General features: G+C 42.6%; 2 protein-coding genes across 2 annotated transcripts; one reads left to right on the top strand and one right to left on the bottom strand.

Annotated features, from left to right (window-relative positions):
* Positions 1-1,840: 1,840 nt before the first annotated feature.
* On the top strand, positions 1,841-3,986 carry LOC135597272 (alpha-1,3-arabinosyltransferase XAT3-like). The gene is made up of 3 exons (XM_065089997.1): positions 1,841-2,140; positions 2,239-2,325; positions 2,501-3,986. Exons 1-3 carry the CDS (start codon positions 2,011-2,013, stop codon positions 3,742-3,744), a joined length of 1,461 nt encoding a protein of 486 aa, XP_064946069.1. The 5' UTR covers positions 1,841-2,010; the 3' UTR covers positions 3,745-3,986.
* Positions 3,987-14,630: 10,644 nt separating this feature from the next.
* Positions 14,631-16,828, bottom strand: LOC103971470 (alpha-1,3-arabinosyltransferase XAT3). The gene is made up of 4 exons (XM_065089996.1): positions 16,621-16,828; positions 16,421-16,528; positions 16,129-16,266; positions 14,631-15,927 (listed from the first exon to the last, which is right to left on the bottom strand). Exons 1-4 carry the CDS (start codon positions 16,736-16,738, stop codon positions 14,747-14,749), a joined length of 1,545 nt encoding a protein of 514 aa, XP_064946068.1. The 5' UTR covers positions 16,739-16,828; the 3' UTR covers positions 14,631-14,746.
* Between the last annotated feature and the right edge of the window lie 272 nt (positions 16,829-17,100).

Raw genomic sequence — 17,100 nt, 5'->3', positions numbered from 1 at the left:
CAGGAGGTGCTCGTTGCCCAAGTGCTTGCCCAGGTTACTTGGTTGGGGCTGGTCTTGCGACATCGGGGCCCTCATTCTAGCGCCAAAATGTTGGTGAACCTTTACGCCGTGGCCGAGATATCAGCATGGCTCGATCTAGTCCCGGATGTACAAGGTTGCCCACACGGATTCTCGGGCGATGTGGGCAAGTGTCGGGTTGAGTCGGGTTCGAACTTTGTCCCTTCTTGGCCAGTGGCTTCCTTCTTTGCCGTTGGGCTCCTGCACATAGGTCAAGGTCGGGAGGGGGATTTCCCTACTCGACCCCTCTTATATTTAAGTTAGCTTTCCATTGAATGAGTGAGAGTATGATGCCTGAGTGGACCAACCACCTTGTGTTGGCCAGGCGATGGGATTTTATACCTGCCTATGGGGGTTGGCTGTCCTTGCCTCTTAATGGCCATCGCCCTCTTAAGCGGCAAACTCATACCCTTTATGCTGACACCAGTTATCCTACGTGGCATTGCACCAGAGCAGAGCTGTCCCTGCCTTTGCGGGGCAGAGGCATACTCGAGTGGTGCCATTCCATTCTTTGTGGGGACGACATCATACCCGAGCGGTGCCATTGTCACACCCGAGCGGCACCATTCTACTCTTTGCAGGATGGCATCATACCCGAGTGGTGTCGTACCAACTTTTGCGGGGCGGTATCGTACCCGAGCGGTGTCGTCGTCACACCCGAGCGGTACCATTCCACTCTTTGCAAGATGGCATCATACTCGAGCGGTGCCGTCCCAACATTTGTGGGGCGGTATCATACCCGAGCGATGTCGCCGTCATATCCGAGCAGTGCCATTCCACTCTTTGCAGGACGGTATTGAATCGATGTGGTCTGCCACATCGATTTCAAAACTTTTCATTGATGCTGATGTGGTTGTGGTCGATTACCTTGGGGGCGTGCTACCAAACTGCGCCCAATCAATTAGAATTCTATAAATATTGAAATATCAATGCATCATATCCTAAGGTAATCATTATGATGGGCAATATGTATTGAGATTTTAATATTATAATTTTAAACATTTCAAATTCTGAACATTAACTATCAGAGGTCGGTGAAGAAGAGAAAATAGTTGCTATACATGCCGATGGTTGCAAATCATACCCTAAACAGTGCTTTGGCTCTTTTCTAAATCTGAGTCTAGAAAAGGTAAGCCAAGTTTCTCGGTATCATCCAGACGAACACAGAAACTTTCGACTTACCATTTAACGTTGTGTCGTCAATACAAGTACTTCATTCCAGATGATGATTGCTATGAACACATGATGAATGGGAAGAATTAGAGTTGTGGAGGGTCCCTGCTAAAAGTCCTCCTCAGGGCGGTGCATACACCAATACATGCTTTTGATATCTTCTGTTAGATATATGTATATAATATAGGAAGTAAATTAATTAACAACTGCGTAGTAGTTGGCAGATAGCCTTTGTGTATGAATGATATGGTGTCAATAATACGCCGCCGTGTCTGCACCGACGAGTTTCGTAGTTGGCATTCTGGGCTCACAAGTGTCAAACTTTGACTTGTCGAGCTCTAAACCATTGCCAATGGCTACCCCTGTTAAGCTGTGTCTTGGACTAGAAATCTGGAAGCCGCCATGTGCATGCATGATTGATTGGTGCTACCTGGCCACAGGAAACCAAAAGTACTATCCAGCCCCATACCATATCAATCTTTCATTTTAGGTGGCCAATCATGGTCATCGACGTTAGAATTCCCAATGAGAAAAAAGAGAGCCGAGCAATCATATGTCGATTTCATGTCAAGTCAATGGAGAAAACAAACCCCACGACACTCTGCTGTGTCGGTGAGTATTGCAATACCGTAGACGAGCCTCCGCTGATCGATTGATTTGGAATGGGCTCCCCATGTAAGCAATTCCGCAGGAATTGAATCCTTCCTCGCCTTACTATAAGAACAGAAAAGAGGGCGGACGAGAAAGAGGGAACTGGCAAGGAGGAGAAGGGAAGAAGAAATGAAGCCTCACAGGTCTTTTCCCAGGCCTGAGCCTAGGAGGACAGGAAATGGCTTCATCATCGCATCCATGCTTCTCTCTGTGTGCATCCTCTCGCTCATCAAGGCCCGTTATTGCTCAGCTCCATATGGTCTGTCCTTCGCTTCACTTCTCCTTTTGGATGTCGTCTTCCTCGACTGCGACAGCTCTTCTGTTGTTCGGAGAACAACGCTGCTGTTCTTGTTGCAGGCAAGTCGCGGGAGTCTTCGGAACTGGAAATAACCATGGGAGCTATCAGGATGCTGGCTGCTAAGAGTGGCGATCTTGCTCTTAAAGGTAATTTTAGGAGCACTGTTTTGGGATGGAAGTCGTCGGACAAACTCGATAGCTTAAAAGTAGAATGAAGACTGCAAAAGGAAAAAAGGGAGGAGGATGAAGAAGAGATGGAATGAGAAGTTGAATCAAAATGCATAACGTATGTGGCATTGTGAAGAATCTGCTCTGTTTGCAGGGCGTGAAGATGGAGAAGACAACAGGCTAGTGTTGGAAGCAGTGAGCAGAGACAAAGCTGCTATGGAGGTCAAGAAGCCGGTATGCATCGAAACAAGCCGGAGATCTGATGTTTGCGAGGCGGAAGGCGACGTAAGGGTGAGAGCAAGCGCCCAGACCATCTTCGTAGACCCTTTCCTCACTAGTCAGGAATGGAAGATGAAACCTTACGCCCGGAAGCACGACCAGCCCGCTCTTGCTCACGTCAAGGAATGGACGATCAGGCCGTTCACGGAGCAGGAAGCACCGCCGAGTTGCACCGAGAACTACACCGTCCCCGCCGTGGTCTTCTCCGTCGGCGGCTACACCGGAAACCTCTTCCACGACTTCACCGACGTGATAGTCCCTCTGTTCATCACCTCCACACGGTTCCACGGCGAGGTACAGTTCGTCATTGCCGACGCGAAGCCCTGGTGGCTGAGCAAGTTCAGCTTGCTTCTCAAGCAGCTGTCCAAGTACGAGATCATCGACGCCGACAACGACCGAGATGCGGTGCGGTGCTTCCCCCGAGTGGTCGCAGGACTCGACTTCCACAAGGAGCTCGGGGTCGACCCCGCCAAGGCTCCCAGCGGGTACTCCATGACGGACTTCAAGGAGATGCTGAGGAGAGCGTACGGACTAGAGAGGACGAGGGCGGAGCCGTCGGGTGACCGGTGGGACGTGAGGAGGAAACCGCGGCTGCTGATCATATCTCGCAGGAGCTCAAGGGTGTTCTTGAACGAGAGGGGGATGTCGGACATGGCCATGAGCCTGGGCTTCGACGTGAGGATCGCCGACCCCGATGTGACCACCGACCTGGGGAAGTTCGCGAGGCTGGTGAACTCCGCCGACGTGATGATCGGAGTCTACGGCGCCGGGCTTACCAACATCGTCTTCCTCCCTGCGGGTGCCGTGTTCATCCAGGTGGTTCCCATGGGCAACCTGGAGTGGCTGGCGAGGGACACCTTCGAAAAGCCATCGCCGGACATGCAGATCAAGTACATGGACTACCGCATCCAGGCGGACGAGAGCACGCTCAGCGATCAGTACCAGAAGGACCACCCTGTGTTCACAGATCCTCAATCGATCCACAAGAAGGGTTGGAGCGAACTCAGCAGAGTATACTTGGAGAACCAAGATGTGAAGCCACATTTGGGCAGGCTCAGGATCACACTGCTGGAAGCTCTCAAGTTCCTTCCGCACGGCCGCAAGACGACGACTCAGTGACTGCTTTCTTCTTTTTTCTTTCAGGATTACACTCGATTATTTCTTGTAAGAAGAATGAATAGTTAGGTAGATAAATAGATAGCTGATATTGTCATGTTTAATAAATTGGAGCATAGTGATGTTTAAAGCTGAAAGAAATGATTTCAGTTTTGATGAAATGTCATGTTTAGGTTGTGAGAGGCATCTGTTTGCCATATACCTCTGTCTCATTGCGAGTATAATTAATTTTATTTTCTTGTTCATTCTCCTTTTCTTAAAAGGAGGTGAGGCTATACTTGATATCAACGACTGGTTAGATAAAATCTGAGTCCGGATGTCCAATTAAGGGAGCTTTTGGTGGTCTCTATCTACCATCCCCTTTTGGCTTTTCTCAATTCTATCGAAACAAAATATTTTTTCTTCTCTCTTGTGCTTATTAGATCAGGGGAGACAATCTCATGGTTTCTTCACCGAATTCAAATGTGCATTTAGCAGATCGAACCAAAAGACTAGAAATTGTAGATTGGAAGAAAATATTTGAGTACATAGGCTTCATCCCTTCCTTGGTCCTTCTTCGAAGAAATGAAGGCTGTTATGTCTGCTGCTGAACCCCCTAATGTCCTCCAGATTCTACCAAAGACTAATCAAAGAACAATTGATATTGGCGTGAAGTTTTCACTCTGTAGTTAGAACAGAGTTCGGACTAAAAGGCAACTATTGCAATACGATAATGAGACATAGCTGAAACGCCAGGACCAAGCTAAGTAGCCAATTATTGTTGCTCTACACGACAGCAATTCTGCACAGATCTAACACTCATGCATGAAACCCTGGAGTCCCACCCTGCGGTACTGTCAGCTCGAACGATACTCCCAAGATGGCATATATGTCCACGGAGATCAATAAGCAAAGTGGATGCAAGATTTCAGATGATTCGGCATTAATCATCTACGTCAAATAATTAAATTTTTTGGTATATCAGTGTTATAGATGATTTTGGATTAAGCAAGCTGGAGACCGTCCAACTCCAACTTGATTCTTTTATGAGTTGGGCTTTGGAAAATTCTCCGCACTGGTCATCCGATTTTGGCAAAACTAAATGAGAAGGTAATATTGATAACGTCCTTCTAACATTTAAGTTACATTCAAGTCTAGTGAATACGACTAGTTAGACAATTGAGTATTATTATATTATATCGAGTGTACATATGTAAATCTCTTTTTATAATAAATATTTGATATAGACGTTACAGAATTTAGTGGTAAAGATCGATCATAACCACTTTTAACGATCTTGGGCGATTGTACTTGCTTGTTAAACAGATCAATTGGGATTATTTTGATGGGTGTGAGGCCACTTGCTGGCTTTACCTGTTAGATAAGTGTCGATCAAGGGCTCTCACACGTGGCTAGGCGGTTGAGCTCTAACAAGTATCTTGAATATATATGTGTCAGCCGTATTGGACACATTGTTATATCAAACATGTCACTTTTACTATAACATATGCTCTCAACTTCCTAGATCAACGAGCATCACGAAGTCAAGTCTAGAAGTACTATTTTTTTATGACCCTTTGTTAATGCAAGTATGGAACGTTGGAGTACTTTACCCAAATTCTCCATAAACTCAGCACGAGTCAACATGCCCAACTCAACCTAAATGACTTGGTTAGCTCGACTTGATCTTCCTGACTCAGTTGTTCTAACCTAGTTCTCTCGATATATTCTTTATCAATTCAATATATCAAGAGTAGCGATGAGGCAGAAGGATGCGATTTGTCTTGATAGTGCGTTGGGACATAGTGGAAGGGCCCTCTATAAGGACAACATAGCTTCAACGATTACTGAAGCTCTGCATGAGGATCGAAGCTAGTGTTAAATTTAATGAGCAATAGCGTGATGGTTCAAGAAAAACAAGAGCAGTGGCCTGAGAAGCTTTGCTAAGTGGCGCACTATGAGTTGTATAACTAAGCGCGAAGGCACACAAAGGACTATGGAGCCAAGTGTGGTAGCACAATTAGGTCATGTGGTTGGGTGTAGCGGTGCACAAAGGACCACGAGGCAAGGTGCGATGGTGTAATAGAGTCATATAACTAGGCGCACAAAGGGCCATAGCCAAGCAAGGTGGCCTGATAGGGTCAAGCAATTGACGTAATAACACACAAAGGGCTGTAAGGTTGAGTGTGATGGTGTTGGTGTGTGTCACCAGCACTGCCATCATACGATGGCGCGAGGGTCCAACTGATACACGTGCTCGGCATACCATGTCACCAGTGAGTGGGAGAATCTGAGCATATCTGGATACAACTACATGCACCATACCGACTTGAAGCAAAGAGGGGTCATAGTCAAATGACCCGTTGACGCATGGCCATTACATAAATAATGATGAAATTCAATCATGATCATAATAATGATCTATCTAACCACTATGACCCTTGGATGGTGCCATGCATCCCATGCCTTGCTGATGGCATCCCATGTCCCACTTTACTTATTGCATTTGGGAGTTGAAAGGACAGTTGAGCAGGTAGAACATTATCTTTCTCTCCTATAAATGCCCATCAGTTACTTCAGGTATTTCTCATATGTGCTTGCAATCATAGTGTTTGCAAACAAACTCTATAGGCATCCTAACAATCCAACTTAAAGGTTTACAATATTTTCCTTAGCTTCCTCCTCCGACACCCTAGACTCAAACAGGATATCATCCTCATCACCACCCTAGGTGTCGGCAGGGGAAGCTTTAGTCTTGGAAAGAGTCGAGTCGACCACTTTGATGAAGACAAATCGATCTGGTAGTGTGGCATCACCACTTGGTGCAGAGTCCTTCGACTTAGACTCAACTATGGAGGTCTTCAACCTAGAGATTCTCTAGAAGGTCTATCACATTCTAATCAAGTTTAAGCTAGTACCTACTCGATTAGATAACTGACCTTATGTGTCATGTCATATGTTTTGTACTTAACATGGATGCATTGAAGGTGGGTCTTTATTTTCCCCTTCATCCATTTTTTATTGAGACTTTCAACTATTGAAAGTTCTTACTACCTAGATGATGCTAAATTCTTGGTGTTTTCTTATGATGTTTGTCGGGGAGTGTATAAGGATACATATCTCCCTATCCTTGACCAATTTGTTTGTTAGCTATAGTCTATACCTTAGAGAGTCAATATATTTCCTCTCCACTCGACCCGGTTGTCGGGTTAAGGGTGCTCTGACCTCTTGTAAAAGTTGAAAGATAAGGTATTTTTTTTATTCTTTTAAGATATGATTGACTAATCAATTTGAATTAGTCTAATCGAAAGTTTTATAATATCACCTTGAGATTACACAGGACGAAAATAGGATAATTTAAAAGACTATCTATAACCCTATTCGAGTGAGCGAGCAATGGCTCGTTAATGTAGGCCTAAGCTCAGCTCCTCCAAGTAAAGAATTGAAATTGTTATTACTTAAGAACTTATGTAAATTGCTTGATCTTTCTTGTGCATATATGATCTTTAAGGGAATATTCTTAAGTACAACCATTGAAGAGGTTGAGAAGAGTGCACAAAAAGTACTATCTCCCAACCTAGGTCAACTTGGGTCTATAAAAAGAAAAGGCCAATAGGGAGCATTGTCAACTAGCTACCAAAGGAAGGAAGGGGGTCATCTAGACCCCATGTCAGGTAGAAGCACCCTTACCGATAGGTCCCCCAAGGGGATCCAATTTCCCTTGTTTGAGGGAGAGGCCAAAAGATTAATGAAGTGAGTCCCATGGCTCCAAGGTGCCACAATAGTAATAGTCACAACCACTTATTCCCCAACACTTCGAGGGTGGGACTATCAGCTACCCCGCGTAATTGGCTACCTTTGTTAATGGTGAAGATTCTGCCTATTTGGTGAAGATCCTATTATTATAAATCAATGATGAGATGGTCGAGAAGCAATTGAGAGATTAGCTTCTCAAGTTGGAACCTCGCCGGTTCCAACCAGCCATGAGAGGTTCTAAATGAGGCCACTACTTACAATCGATATTTAATGAACCCTTCTTTGCCCAAGGACTTATACTTAAGATCCACCTAGGATATCTTGTTTGACGCCCATAAACATTTGGTCATTGTGAGCCTCTATTATCTTTCTCTTAACCCCCCAACACCTCCTCCCTTTCTCTTTCTTTCTTTTTTTTTTTTTAATTTTGTTGTATCTTTGAGTCTTCTAAGATATAGGGTTTTTATTTTCTTATAATAAATTATAGAATCAACATAACTACCATTTTGGACTAAGTCCGAGACTCCTTAACGATCGTCAGCCATCTTCTTCAAGAGGTTAAAGTTTTGAAGGAGTGAGTCAATGTGATTATTGAGAAGTCTTGGCAGAAGGAGAGAATAACTTGACTACAAGCCTAGGTTGATGAGTTAAAGGGAGCTACAACGATAGTAAATGAGGCTAATAAACTCTGTACTTGAGTCAACGAGTTAGAAGAAGTAGCGGTAACAGTGAAGGAGGTGGCAACGATGAACTTGAGGGAGTCACTAAAGAAATAAGTGGTGGTGATTTAGATCAATAAGGATAGGACTTATCGGAGAGACCTCAAAGCCAAAGGCAACGTCGAATTACTTTAGACTAGTGGTCGGCTCGCCTTCAATTGGGATAGGACTTATGAGCGAAAGAACTAATACTCTCAACTATTGGTCGGCTAATTATCATGTCCACCTATCACTCAACTAGACTTGAGGTTTTAGTGAAGATTCTTATATCCAATGGAGGAACTTATTAAGGTATCTTTTTCAAATCAAATATTTGATTTACTCCTTTAGGGCATAGCAACTTTTGGTGTCATGTCTATGGCCCTAATGGAAGTGATAGTATTTACTTATATTTCTCTATATGAGTGGGGCTCTTAGAGGTCGAGACACCCTTAGTAGTCTCTTCTCCTAGATCTACATGAACATCTTGATGTGAGAAGTATTGAACAATGTGAACTCCGCATTGAGAAGGGGGCGATCTCCTTTTAGTTTGTCATTCTTCAACGTTTTCAAGAAGCTTGGGCATATTATCTTTTCTTCTTTTATTGCTTTCTTGTTTTTACCTGTCTTTTTGCTGGTGATAACCGACTTAACAATAATATGACAATTAGTTTTTTGTAATAATTTTAGAAAAGTCATAACAGGCTGAGTGATGATTTTATAGAAAAATCTTAAGAGTTGGAGACTACCAATAAATGCATTGATGAGGATGGAAGGTGTCGGGTTGAAGACTTACCATATGTCATCGTTAAACCTCATTATGTAACTTTTTAAAAATTCATTTTTTTTCCTAGCGTATAATTAAGAGAAAAGTGATAAGTTTCTTCAAGAGTCGATAAAACTAAGCTCAAACTCCTTAGTTAATTATTCGAATAATGAAATTGATTCTGAATGTAGCTTAGCAAACTATTCATAGGCCACTCCTTTTAAGATGAGTGGGAAAATCTAACATATAAGGTCATTTGAGAAGTAAATGTTGTTATGTGCTCTAATAGGTTAGTTTTCCCTTAGTAGATGTCGAGCATAGAGAATGTAAAGTTTTGTAGAATAGGTTCTTATATCTTTTGTGAAAATAGATTATAAAGAAGGATCCATTTTTTATCACTTTTCCTATTTTATTTCATTGTGAATGTTTACCAATTATTAGTCCATCCTATATAAGTGGTCTCTAACTTTAGTTGGAAGTTTGTTCAATTTGCTAATAGATTCATTCATGAATTATAATACTAACAATGAGACTTAATTTGGATCTACTACAGAGGTGCCTAGGTTTGAGCTGGGAATGACTTGGCTACTTGGCTAGGAATGGGTGCAAGTGGCAGATCAAGAATAGGACCATGAGGGACAAATATGGTTAAGTTTATTAAGCTACTTATATAATTTAAGGAAAATATAGAGTGACAGTTTAGACTATCCTTATAAGAGCCTACATTTATCGACGTAGAGTATGAAAAGTTTTTGTAGGTATGAAGAAAGTTACCATAAGAGGCAATTGGATGAAAATCGATTCTTAAAAATGTTAATGAAATAGGTTAGGATTATGAAGTGGGTTTTGTCTAGTTGACACTCATCAAACCTTGATTTAGGACTAACGAAATTGGGGGATCCGAACCGAGAACATTCGAAGCGATCGGAGTTGAGGTATGAAAGTTCGAGGGATTTAGGTCTTTAGGGTTCGCCAAAATGATCCTTTAAGATTTCCTTGAGATATAATAGTTGATCCTCCATGCGAATCTATTAAAGATGACTTTGGATTGCCCAAACTGGAGGCCAACTCAAGTCCAACCTAGTTCTTTTTCTAGTTGATTTTTGGGAAATTCATTATATTGGTCATCGAGTTATTGCAAAACTAGGTTGAGCAGCAATCTTAACAATGCTCCTATGGTGCCCAAGTTAGTGCTCAAGTTTGACAAGTCAGATTAGTTGAATAAACTAAGTATTATTATGTTAAGTCAAGTGTACCTACACAACTCTCCTTTTATAGTGGATGCTTGATAAAAACATTATATAATCTGTTAGTAGGGGTCAGTCGTAATCACCCTTAATAATCCTAGGTGATTGTGCTTGTTTGTTAGGTTAGTTGGAACTATTCTTGATTAGTGTGAGGTGACTTGTTGGCTTTACCTACTAGACAAAGTATCAACTGAGGGCTCTCATATATGGTTAGGCGGTTGAGCTCTAATAAGATATCCTAAATTCATATATGTCACTCATATAAGATGTTGTTGTGTTCGATAGATCATCTTTATTATAACAATAAAAAAAACTAAATTTTATCATGAGTTAAATCATACTTAAGTCTAAAACTCCTTATATATTTTCTTTTGTCTCAAAAAGATAAAAAAATTATTAAAAATAAAATATGATTATAATGTATAAAAGTTATCCTCATCACACCATGTGCTATAAGTCAAATATAATCCCCAGAATGAAATAATCTAAAATTTAAAGACGTAAACAATTTATTTGAAAAGATATAAGGATTATGATAGTATAATATATTCCTTTTTTGTGTATTGACTTTAAGCAACCTTTATAATTTAGTTAAAATATTTGAAAGGAGTGTCAAGATAATCTCTTGATATATATAAAATTGAGTAAACAAATTGACTAGCTAGTTTGTTTATGGATAAAGAAAAAAAATTCAATATCTCATCGGCTCGACGTATAAAGTGAATATGTTCTATAATGATTCAAATATTCACATTAACTTATAAGTTAGATCAAAGATAGATTAAGTGACACTCTATAACTTCTTATATTCTCTCTCATAAATCATATGAAATTTTTGCTCTCAACTGCTTCAAATATACTAAAGAAAATTCTAAACTCAAAAATAAAAAAGTTTCTCTATACTTGTTCCTTTTAGGACCTTAAATTTTGAGAAAAAATAAATATTTATAAAACTAAGCTTTAATTTTAAGAATTTTTTATATGCTTTGAGACTAAAAATATAAAATTTCTTGTAAATAAAATATTTATAAAGTCAAATAATAAAAAATTTCACTATATGAAAATGATCAACTACAAGAAATAAACTTTCTGTTGGGTTAAAACATACTAAAGACCAAAACTCCTCATATACTCTCTCATATAAATCTTTTTTTATTTTTTATATATAGAACTAAAGTATTTTTTTTTCCTCTATATTTGTACCTATTAGAATCTTGATATAAATAAAACATGTATAAAACCGTATGCTTCAAGACTCCAAAAAAACAACAAAAACAAAAACATATCAATACGCGGATTCACCGGTGTTGGTCACAGATCAGAGGCCGACGCCATTAAAGAGCCCACCACCGTGGTCAGTATATGTCAAGATCAGAAGCAGAGCAATGATTAGGCTTACCAAACCGTGTTCTGCATGTGATCCTCTTCAACATTTCCTCATCATCTCATCCGTCAAAGTGCCGAAGGCTGGTCACGTTTCATGCGACTTTGCCAACATTCGGCTAAGATTAGGCATCACACCGGCGTTGGTCCTCTTTATCTCTTTCCCTCGTCTGCCGCAATCATGCTTTCAGGAAAAGAGGGATGAGAGGAATATGCAACTTGGTTTCCTATCTCATGGTCTTCTCTTATCTTTTTGTCTCTAGGAGACAAAATTTATATGATATAATCATTATAATATTGACATAGCAGAAATCCAAGTTTGACATGTCTCCTCCAGAGTCACTATTCGAGTGACATCTACCCGTGACGGGGCAATTCAGCTCAACTTATACATGTTGAGTTTACCGATTAATTGATGCCTTTTTCTCTTCGATTTCAACTAGAAAATAACACAACTTTCTCAAATGAGTGATTTTACTATGATAATTACATTATAAGTTTAGCATTTTGCAAATGGCGTTATACAATTCATGATGTGAAAGTAATAAATATATAATGTAGGAATCATGCGATCAGGTGTTGCTCACGCTAACATGCAATGCATGATTCGTCTTAAGATGACAGTTAAAGACCTTTGCTTTCCTTCAATAGCAACGAGGACATGACCTACAAATAATTTCGGTGGCTAATTCTGCATTATTAGATAGATTAATGAACCGATGCAGATGAAATGAAGCTGCCTTCCCATAAAGTCTTGTATGCATTGATCACGAAACCAACGCTGAACCAATTTCCAACGTAGTTCCAAATCGACATGGTTAGGTCACGAGATTATTCTTCTGTGCGACGGTCACACGTCCCCCTCTTTTATTATCTGATCTTGTGACCAAGAAAGGTACAGAACCTTTTTCTTTAATCCTTCCACAGCTACAAATCGATCGATCGATCAGTCAACATTTTATAAGGTAAAGGATTCCACCGTAAGATATTCCATGTGTCACCTTCCCCCATCTAATTAACTATACACCCTTCGTCGAGCAGCATGAGATTGTCGGCTAGTCACCTCTCCCTTCCGAGACTACCACCGCTGCTACTACTGCATGCATCAGTAGCAGGTCTCCTCTCCTGCAGAAATGGGTTGATAGAGATAATTGGTCCCTCACCTCATCTCATCCTTGGCACAAAGTTCCACCATGCCCTTGTCAGCTTTTATTCCTATGGGACATGGGTTGGCCGATGCGTCTCCAAGTAGGAAAACTACTCGTTCACGCCTCTCTCTCTCTCAATGGTCAATCAATCATTCATACTGATCGAGCCTAGGGTACCATGATTCAGACGATGACGAAACCCCTAATTAAAAACAGTGGGAGAATTCGATACCTACGCCGACCACGCCACGTGAATCCGAGTACAGGAAATTATTAGGTTAATGTACTGCTGGTAGCTCGCACTCTCGTCTCGTATCGAGTTTTCACCCCCAACATGATTTCCATGCTTTCTATCAATCTGGCAACCCAAGTTGGACCATACCAAGATGTTTGCATGGCGCGAACGACTACCAAAGTCATAGCCATCAGAGAACGACTCCCTCCACCTAATCGACGACACCTACAGCTAGCTAAAACAACTGCAACTTGCGATCGATGATGGCTCATTGATCGATGAACTGTTGTGGTCTTTGAACGAGGGAGATGGACCGGTTTTGGAGGAGAAGAAGCAAGTTCCAACAAGGCACTGTAGACGCGTATAACTTCATTCACTTTCACGATGGGGCAGCAAATTAATGAATGCTCGGGCGACTTTGAATTTTCTTGTTATTTTGGTTGAAACGTAGCTTTTGACCAAATCATTCACCGTCAATCTATTCTCTCTCGACAGATTTTGTCTCACCTCTCACCTCTCTTTGTTAATTATTATTGTAAATCTTAATCACTCGACTCTTTTAATTCTTATCGATGTGCGATCAGAAATGGCCTACTGTTTTCCGTTGAAATTTGCTACTGAAATGATATATCAGATCATTAACGTATATTTCTAAAGAGGATGTTGTCGCATGATTAATCGATGAATCAAATTACGCAAAGTTAAAGGAGTCTTGAGCAATCTGTCCGATTTGGTCAAGCAGTAGAAGGAGGGCAGCATTGCGTGCACGGCTAGAAGTCGCGCAAGCTCAATCAGCGGCGCTGTCACGTTGTCCACCACTTTCTTCAAGCCACATCCCTCGAAGACAAAACACTCGACAACATAGTCGGGCTGGGAAGCACATCGCCGGCATCGGATACCTCTGCTGCTACCACCGTCTTCGAGAGTAATTTATGTCCTTTCGATTTTCAATGGGAATAACATCAAATTGGAGCTATCTCGCCAGAAATAGACCATTTCGTTCACATGGTGATGCTGAAGCCAACTAGATCTATGACGTGATTTCAGCGGTTCAACCATAGGCCCTGTGCGTACGTCCGACAAGAAAGCGGCCTCTCTGATACTCGAGTAGCATTAGAGGTTTTCATGTAGCAGTAGAGCAAGTTACATGAGCTCGGAGGAGACAAAGAGTTGTGTCGTGGAATAGAGATAAAAGAGTTTCATTTCTCCTGTAGTTTGGGGACGTCTGGTGAGAGAAGAGTGAGCCTATGAAGTAGGTCTTGTGTCTCTTCCGACTCGAATCTTGGTGTGATACGGGTGAGATGTAACTTACTAGTGATTTCATGTCGTAATGGAGTATTCTCTCGAGCCCTATTCATGAGCTAGAGCTAATATTAGGTTGGCTCTTCTTTATATCAATGATCATGATCTAATATAATGAGATAATTAATTTATAAATTTCATTGATTCAAAATATTTAAACTGAAATCAATTCTAATAATATACCTTCAGATCTTTATAAATTATATTAAGACTTAACCATCGATCACAATAGTGGAGTGGAGTGGAGTGGAGTGAACCAGCAAGATTTGCTAAACATTGTATTGATTCCAAGAAATAAAAATCGAAACCATGATCAGATCCATCAAGATTTACACAGTTATCTCATATTCTTCCTCTCATCAGGCTTTTATGATCTAATCAAGACAAGAACGCAGCTATTTATTCACTTCTTCTGGAGAAAACAATATTGGTTACAGCACAATATCAAGCCGTAATCGAATTGGATCAATGTACACACGGGCAAAAAACACTCAGTCCCTCTTCTCGCCCAGCAACTCGAGAGCCTTCACCAGGACGGACCTAAATCTGCTCACATCAAGCTTTACATTCTGCTGCTTAAGGAACACGTTCCCCAGCTTAAACCACCCCTGCTTGTGGATGGATTCGGGGTTCGCGAACACCGGGTGGTCTCTCGGATACAGTTCCGTCAGCGTGCTCTCCTCCACCGTGATGTTGTACTCCAAGTACCGCAGCCCCATCCCCATGGCGGGCTCTGCGTAGAAGTTGGTGGCGATCCAATCCAGTTTCCCCAACGGCACCACCTGGATGACGATGGCGTCGGTGGGGAGGAAGAGAAAGTTGGTCAGCCCGGCGCCGTGCACGCCCACCATCACGTCGCAGGAGTTCACGATGTGCGCGAACCTGGCCACGTCGTAGAAGTCCGGCTCCGACACCACCACCTCGAAGCCCACCTGCTCCGCCATGGGCACGATCTCGTCCAGGTTCATGAACTTCCTCGTCCCGCCCCTCGCTATGAACAGCAACCTCGGCTTGTTGCCCGGCTGCTGGTCGGGCGTCCACGGCCGGTCCCGCTCCAGCGAGTACGCGCTCCTAGTGAGCTTCACGAAGTCCATGATGGAGTAGTTGCCGCCGTTCGGGGGATGGATCATCAGGTCTCTTTCGGCTCTCAGGCCGACGATGACATGGTCGAAGCAGTGCACTCTGTCGTCGTTGTCGAAGTCGATGGCGTCATACGAGGAGAGCTTCGTCAGGTAGGGTCGATACTTGTTCATCCACCAACGCTGGTGATTGGTGATGATGAACTGGACTCGGCCTCGGAAGGGGATGGCGGTCTGGAAGAGGGGGATCAGCACGTCGGCGAAGTCGTGGAAGCAGTTTCCGCAGTGGCCGCCGGTGGAGAACAGGATGCCGGGGACTGTGTGGTTGATGCTGCATCGAGGGGCTTCTGGATCACCGTTCAGTGATTTCAGGCTCAGCGGACGGACTTTAGCCATGGCCGAGGAGTCGTACTTGCGAGGATAAGGTTTGATCTGCCATGACTCGTTCCTGTCTGTGCTGCTCGTATCAGGGGTAACGACAAGCACTACAGAGGATGAATTCTTCCCGATGACTCTGACGTCCCCTGCGAGATCGCAGGTGTCTAATCTGTAGCCGGAAACATCACACATTGGCTTCCTCCCAGCTGCACCATCTACAAGACGATGGCTTCCATTAGAATCTCAGAAATTAGCATGCGATGGAAATTGAGAATCCATATATGATGATCACGTCAAGCTCATATTAGTGATCATCTAATCACTAATACTTTGTAGAAGAACAGGGGACCTGATGCCCTGTTCCTCCTGCATGCCTTGTGGTGGGTGCATGCATTAACATAGTTCTGATTACCTACCTGATTTGTCATCAGTGCTGGGAGAACTTCCTTCTTCAGATAAAACATCAGACGCTGATGCTGCGGGGGACGAATCGTCAGGCATGTCGATAGCTTCACTTCTTTCGAGATTACTCTCTTCTGCTGCCTTCTCGTGTCCTTCATCAAGACAAAAACAAATACATGATCCGAAATCCACGTCGCAAATCAGAGTCAAATGCAACGCTTTAGTACTTGTTGCTCTGATTTCAAAGGAAGAAGGAGAAGGAGAAAAGCAGGAAGAACAGAAAGCTAGCAAGAACTGCGGTCCTACCTGACAATTGAATCTTTCTATTGCTTACTATCGAACTCGAAGGAGTTGCATCGCTCCACGACGGCGAGGACGACAACAACAACGAACGCGATGATGGCAGGCAACTTACTGCAACAATCCAACCAGAGTCATGAATCGGAACAAGGCAGAAGCATCAAGGACAAGAGGGGAACTCCGGTAGACGGAGAGCTGGTCCTTGCCTATGTCTTTCTTGGACATGAGAACATATGTCATCGACACCAGAAAGCATCCGACGATCAATCCGGATCCGAAGCTGCGAGGCTCCACCGGCGGCCGGAACTTCTTCGCCATCTTCATCCTGTAGGTGGGCGCTCAGCTTCCTACCATGGCATCTTCTTCCAGGAGGAAACCCAAAGCACGAGTAGTGGAAATCGAGGTGTATAAAGTGATCCATTTAACGTGAGGAAGACACCGGACGGCTGTCGGTTGTCCATCGTATTGTTTTTGGCCATTTTTCTATGTGTACGTCTGAATCAGCATCTTGCAAATGGCCAAAAGAACCTCAGGTTGTTTATTCTCCTCTCTCTCTCTCTCTCTCTCTCTCTCTCTCTATCATCTAAGCTCGGCATTTGATTCGATCATCCATGGCACGGATTAATGATTGATAAAATATTATTGGGATCGAAAAGCATTGAAGAATATAATTAAACAAAACTTTA

This window comes from Musa acuminata, chromosome BXJ1-11 (genome assembly GCF_036884655.1).
Source record: "Musa acuminata AAA Group cultivar baxijiao chromosome BXJ1-11, Cavendish_Baxijiao_AAA, whole genome shotgun sequence".
Lineage (NCBI taxonomy): Eukaryota > Viridiplantae > Streptophyta > Magnoliopsida > Zingiberales > Musaceae > Musa > Musa acuminata.
The sequence above is the reverse complement of the archived record's forward strand: the minus strand, read 5'-3'. Positions and strand labels throughout refer to the sequence as shown.

Excerpts from the sequence above, each read along its gene's own strand:
- LOC103971470 (XM_065089996.1), bottom strand. The coding sequence starts at position 16,738 with ATGAAGATGGCGAAGAAGTTCCGGCCGCCGGTGGAGCCTCGCAGCTTC. Across the intron at positions 16,529-16,620 it reads CATGTCCAAGAAAGACATAG|TAAGTTGCCTGCCATCATCG; the intron begins GCAAGGACCAGC and ends GGATTGTTGCAG. Across the intron at positions 15,928-16,128 it reads CAGCACTGATGACAAATCAG|ATGGTGCAGCTGGGAGGAAG; the intron begins GTAGGTAATCAG and ends ATCGTCTTGTAG.
- LOC135597272 (XM_065089997.1), top strand. The coding sequence starts at position 2,011 with ATGAAGCCTCACAGGTCTTTTCCCAGGCCTGAGCCTAGGAGGACAGGA. Across the intron at positions 2,141-2,238 it reads TTATTGCTCAGCTCCATATG|GCAAGTCGCGGGAGTCTTCG; the intron begins GTCTGTCCTTCG and ends TTCTTGTTGCAG. Across the intron at positions 2,326-2,500 it reads TGGCGATCTTGCTCTTAAAG|GGCGTGAAGATGGAGAAGAC; the intron begins GTAATTTTAGGA and ends CTCTGTTTGCAG.